This window comes from Octodon degus, unplaced genomic scaffold (assembly GCF_000260255.1).
Source record: "Octodon degus isolate 3935 unplaced genomic scaffold, OctDeg1.0 scaffold00164, whole genome shotgun sequence".
Classification (NCBI taxonomy): Eukaryota; Metazoa; Chordata; class Mammalia; order Rodentia; family Octodontidae; genus Octodon; species Octodon degus.
This window is the reverse complement of record NW_004524740.1, coordinates 5,855,227-5,861,275: the sequence shown is the minus strand read 5'-3', so window position 1 is coordinate 5,861,275 and position 6,049 is coordinate 5,855,227. Positions and strand designations below refer to the sequence as shown.

The 6,049-nt window shown below is 40.5% G+C and overlaps 1 protein-coding gene across 1 annotated transcript in view; it reads right to left on the bottom strand.

Annotated features, from left to right (window-relative positions):
* Positions 1–6,049, bottom strand: part of Tex14 (testis expressed 14, intercellular bridge forming factor) — a 110,975-nt gene that overhangs the window by 28,482 nt on the left and 76,444 nt on the right. The window contains exons 19-23 of the mRNA XM_023703170.1: positions 5,420–5,486; positions 2,769–2,844; positions 2,173–2,217; positions 2,023–2,036; positions 1,351–1,357 (exon numbers count right to left, since the gene is read on the bottom strand). Of these exons, the coding sequence (XP_023558938.1) occupies positions 1,351–1,357; positions 2,023–2,036; positions 2,173–2,217; positions 2,769–2,844; positions 5,420–5,486 (209 nt within the window). The remainder of the gene's footprint in view (positions 1–1,350; positions 1,358–2,022; positions 2,037–2,172; positions 2,218–2,768; positions 2,845–5,419; positions 5,487–6,049) is intronic.

Genomic DNA, 6,049 nt, shown 5'->3' with positions numbered 1-6,049 from the left:
AAAAAAAAAAAAAAGAAAAACACTGTCAGCATAGTATATGAAGTTGACATGGGGAACCAGTTTATCAGGCCAGTGTAAGAGGCAATGGGGAGAACAGTAAGCTCAGAAGTGGAACGTGTGGGTTGTGCTGCTAACTAGTTTTCTGCTACGTCTAGGCCTCAACTCTTCCCTGAGATTGAATAAATACTCTCTTAGGGTCAGCCCAGCCCTAAAAGCAGCCAATGACTGTGACAGTTAGCAAGACCCTGTCTAAAAATATTGAAAAGGGATGGGAATGTGGGGTCAATTCAAGCGCTGAAAAAAAAAAAAAAAGACAGAAAGAAAGGGACAGACAGTAAAAATTTTGTTGTTTTGAACCATTAAAATTTGAAGTTTTGGGTTGTCCATTATATATTCTCTATCCTAAACAGTTGTGTGACCTTAAGAAAAAAATATGGACTCTCTGAACTTTATTTTATAATTGGCAAAAGGGTGATAACTATACATCTCAGAGGGTTGCCACATAGAGTGGACAATATAAAGTGTCTGGCATATGGTAGATACTAAAGATATATATATATATATTCCACCCACCCCCCATACTGGGGATTAGACCTTGGACCTGCTAGGCAAGCACTCTAATACTGAGCTAAATCCCTAGCCCAGACATAATTATTATACTTTTTTTCAGGACCCTGTGCTTGCCAGGCAAGAGCTTATTCTACTGAGCTATCTCCCCAACCCCTAAATTTATTTTCAGCTTCTTTTTTTTAGTATTTTAGGAAGGGTCTATAGGGTGTTCAGGGTCTCACTATTAGATCCGACTTGTAGCGATCTGCCTGTTTACAGCCTCCCAAGAGCTGGGATTACAAGCACGTACCACCACACCCAGTCTCTATAATTATTATACTTAAGGAAACTCAGGACCAGAAAGGAGAGTTATTGAATATTACTGTGCAAGATATTTTATTATTTGTAATTAAACTTTTTTGAGATAATTGTGGATTCACATCTAGTTGCAAAAAACCTCAAAACAGTATTTACCTTGTTTCTTCCCATAGTAACATCTTTTTTTTGGTGGCTGGCTCAGCCTGCTCTGGGGGCGGGGCTGGTGTAGCAGGTAGTGTTGGCGATTAAACAGTGGTCCCTGTGCTTGCCTAAGTAGGCACTTTAGACTGCTAAGCTACCTCACTAGCTTTTTTTTTTTTTTTTTGTATTGGGACTCAAACTCACGCTAGCCTCATGCTAGTCAAGCAGGCACAGTGCACTGAGCTACATCCCTGGCTCTGTCTTTAAAATCTAAAGAACAGTATCAAGAACAGTACCACCATCAGGATATATATTCGCATGACAACAGATCAGATTGACAACATTTCCTCTAGTTCCTCCCTATATTGATCATTTACAGCCAGTATATACTTATCTGTCCTTCATTTTTATAATTCAATACTGTTATATAAATGGAATCATACAGTAAATTAAAGTTTTAGGGGTTGCTTTCTTCACTAAACATAATAATCTATTAAGGTTGTTGCAAATATCAATAGTTCCTTCCTTTTGATTCTGAGTGGTGCTCTGTGGTACTGATGTACCAGTTTATATAGTCGTTTATATGGTGAGGGCATCTGGGTTCTTCATTTGGGATTTTTGTAGATAAATTTGCTATAAATGCCATGTATACACACCTATAATATTCAATAACGGAACTTAGAAAAAATGGGGTATACCTATGAATGTCCATTTTGTATCTGTGTATTCAAAGTGGTTAGGATAGATATATAGTTGCATTCTCTTAATGAATAGAATGATTTGTTCTAATGGTGTTTGTAAATAGGATCTCAAGTCCGCATCTTGTATAGCAATTAACCACTAAGAAGAATATATGCAGTGTACTATTTGTTGAAACTGTACTTCCGATTTGATTTGAAACTGTCTCATTGCTGTTTATCAATAAAATTTTGAAAAAAAAAATACCATGTAAGTTGTTTTGTGTAAATGTTAAGCCTATCTTTCTCTGAAATAAGTGCCTAGATATTACACTACTACTTTTAATTTCTCTGTAAAAATTTTTTTTTAAGTTTTTTAATATTTATTTATTTATTTATTTATTTATTTATTTATTTTGTGTGTGTGTGGTCAGTTCAGCCCACCAGGGGGCGCGGCTGGCTGGCATGTGGTGCTGGGGGATAGAACCGCGGTCCCTGTGCTTTGCTTAGCTTAGCTTGTTCTAAGTAGGTGCTTTAGACCACTGAGCCATCTCACCAGCCCCTTCTCTGTAAAATTTCACAGTAATTTTTCTTATTCTTATTTTACAAGGGTAAAACAAAATAGAGGGGCAAAGACCAATGATAAAAATCACATGGACAGAATACAAAGGACCTCAATCAGATAGTGACTTTTCACTCTCCTTCAAATTCTGCTGAAGAAGTTGTAACGAAGTTAGGCTTCCCAAAGTTAATTTTTAAAAAATATTTATTTATTTATTTATTTGTGTGTGTGTGTGTGTGTGTGTGTGTGGCCAGCTCAGCCCACCGGGGGCAGGGCTGGCTGGCATGTGGTGCTGGGGGATTGAACCGTGGTCTCTGTGCTTTGCTAAGCTTGTTCTAAGTAGGTGCTTTAGACCACTGAGCCATCTCACCAGCCCCTCAAAGTTAATTTTTGAAAAAGACAGTGACTAATACATTTGAAGACAGTCAATCAATCAGTCAATCCATAAATATATAGCATTCCCCATTTAATCTTTCTTTTGAGTGTATAACTGAGAATAAAATTTTGATAAAACCCCATACCTTTGAATAGCTTGGAACCTGGTGAAAATCTCAGTGTTCTTTCCAAGGATTTTTTTCATTTGGAACTTTTCCTCACCTGAAATAAGGAATTTTTCTTATACTGGATTATCATTTCCATCCCCTAGAACTGTAGCGGTGAACCCATGGCACGTGTGCAAAGCAGGCTGAATGCTTTGAAAAGTTCTCCAACACAGCCCTGCATTTCCCTTGGTCTGGTCTGGAGGGAGAAATCTAGATTAAAAAGTGCTTCTCTAATTGGATTTGGACTTAATACTTTAGAGGAGGTTTTTGCTCTGAAAGTTTATTGCCCTTCCTCAGAGGACAGGACTATATCTTTTTTTTTTTTTTTTTAGGACTATATTCTGACACTCAGAATACAATCAAGTCATTCACTAGCCTTTCAGTTATAAACAGCTGTTTCTGTAAACAAATGTTGCTTTGTCTTTCTTTCTTTAGAGAATAGAAAAAATAGTAAAAACCCCAAACAAAACCAAAACCAAAACCAAAAAACCACAAAACAATAGAAGCTGGGTGTGGTGGTGAACCCCTATAATCCCAGCACAGGGGAGGCAGAGGCAGGAAGATCTTTACAAGTTTAAGACCAGCCTAGGCTACAGTGAGCTCAACGGGCTGGGGATATAGCTTGGTAGAATGCTTGCTTGGCAAGCTGGAAGCCCTGGGTTTGGTCCTTGGCACTGAAAACAACAAATAAACCTTAATCAAAGTGAGCTCAAGGTCAGCCTGAACTACATTGTGAGACCTTGTCTCAACAAGAAAAAAATAAGGCAAACTGACTCAATTTCTGTCAACAGACATCAGAGGGTGTTAAAGATTCCAAATAGCAAAGACCATCAGATAGGAATCCCCAAAGTGCTGACTGTGCCTCTTGGTGATCAAAGGCCACCTAAAGATAGAGTGGAGAGTCGGGTCTGGAGTGCTAATGAACTGGATCAACTGACTTCAGTTCTCCTTGGCATCGAGTATCTGAGAGGTTACTTCTCCCCAGTTCTCTGTAAGATGCTCTTTAGACAGCAAGTTAGTGTTTTCACTCCATTACTGAACTGTCCTAGTTCACAGAATAAGGGGGCAAATGGGGCGTTCTACCCTGATTCCTGAAGATCACAACTCCCCCACTCCTACCTACCTCCTGAGGTGTCTGGCAGGCTCTCAGGTGGTCCACCAGAAAAGTGTTACCTTAGCTGATTCCAATGAACACTGAAACCCCACCAGTGATGAGATACTGAGGCTCCTCTTAAGGTGCCTATTTCTTAAGATGACACACCTAGAGAGGTTCCTAATGACGACACACCTATAATTCCTACTAAGCACACTCTAGAGCCACAGGGTGCTTAACAGAGAGTAGATGTAGACTCAGATGAGGTAGAGTGGACCCTGGGACCAAGTGACTGCCCAAAGCTAGGCAGAAAGTCAGTGGAATAGGGCTCAGAAGTCAGCACACCTCCTCCTGTACCATGCCTGTTACAGTTCTGGGCATGGAAGAGAATATATAGTAGAGCCCTATGTGGAAGCGGTGTGGGAGTGGGGTGAAAAAGGCTGAAAGGATGATACTGGGTAGAAATATAAGGCTTTCATTTACTTCAGATGTCTGCATGGAACTGTCCCTGGGTTTCTGACCTATCTACGTTACCACTTCTCCATCCTAGCCAACCCTCCTTCAACCACAAATAAAGCACCCACGTTCACACCAAGTCCACAGGAAGTGATCATGGGAAAGGCTGGGTGGCCAAACCCTAGGGACTTTGAGTACCTAACTGGGCGTGTAACTGTTCCTCCCAAAGCCTTCAGACTCTTAAAATGCTCCTAACTCTAGTAGGGGTCTGAAACATGCTAAAAGTTGGAAGCTGGAGTGTGCACTGAAAGCAAGGGAGTAAGTTCCGAACCTCCATGCATCTGTGTTCAGAATGTTGAAATTATTACTGTAAACTTCTATATAGGCTCTTAGGTAGGTATCTATGATTTAATAAAAGCATGGATGCATACCTGAAAAGAACAAAAGCACACAATCATTAAAATGTCTGTTAGACAACCAACACAGCACTTATATGTTGTCTTGTGCCACACCCCTGATCTAATTTTAACATGTCACACAAAGGAAATCTCCTGTAAAAGTTCCAAAGGGTGGTAGGTAGGGGTAGCAGGTGACAGCATCAAGCTGAATCTGCACTATTGGGGCTGTTAACTTTGTGATAAAATAAGTTGCTAGCCAAAGAAAAGAAAACGACAAGTGAAACTCTGGCTTCTGAGGTAGAGAATGAAAAAGAAACCAAGTTCAGGTTTTTGTTGTTCAATAACTACCTCTGTGACTTGAGCAAATTACTCAGGTTTCTCAGTAAAGATAGCTGTCCCTGCTATGTGTCACTAGAGAGATAAAAATCTAGTGAGACTAGGGGGTGGAAAAAACAGGTACTACAATGTATGTATAGAAAATATGAAGCAGCACACATAACACAACATGTCAATGTCACAAAGCTGGTGAGGAGCTGGGGCATCATTATTAGGGGAGATCACTGAGCCTCAGCCTTCTCACCTGTAAAATAACTGAGACAAGGAGCAGCCTGACAGCCCTAAATGTATCTGGGATCCAATTGAAAGTGAACGCAAGAGATTCTCAAAGAAATCTTAGGCCTTACCGTAGCCTTGAGGTTGGGCATATGCATCTTGTATTTCTTCAAAGTTCTCTTCTATGGGACTTGAAGTCTATAAAATGGAAGAAGTGGAGTGGGGAGCAAAAAAAGGGGTTTCAATGAAGACGTATTTGGAACTTTTTCTTTCTTGTGTTGGGAGATTAAACTAAGGACTTTCATATGTTAGGCAAGGGCTTTACCACTGAGCACCCCACCCTCCCACCAGCTTACCTAAAGTTCCTAATTCTTGGAAATCTTCATGAGGCCTCTTTACCTCTCACAGTTAAAGAGCAAACTTGTTTCATAGACATGAAATACTGATTTTTGCTGTTTCCCTCAATAAGCCCTCATTCTGTGAAGACGAATTCTGTAACTTTTCTCTTTATATCACACTATCCCCTTATTATCTGATTCTTCCAACAACATTGTTTTGGGGCCTTGATAAGTAGAGTCAAAGAAGGTTGAAAAATGTCCCAGTGGGGCTGGTGAGATGGCTCAGTGGTCTAAAGCACCTACTTAGAACAAGCTTAGCAAAGCACAGGGACCGCCGTTCAATCCCCCAGCACCACATGCCAGCCAGCCCCCCCCCTGGTGGGCTGAGCTGGCCACACACACACACACACACACACACACACA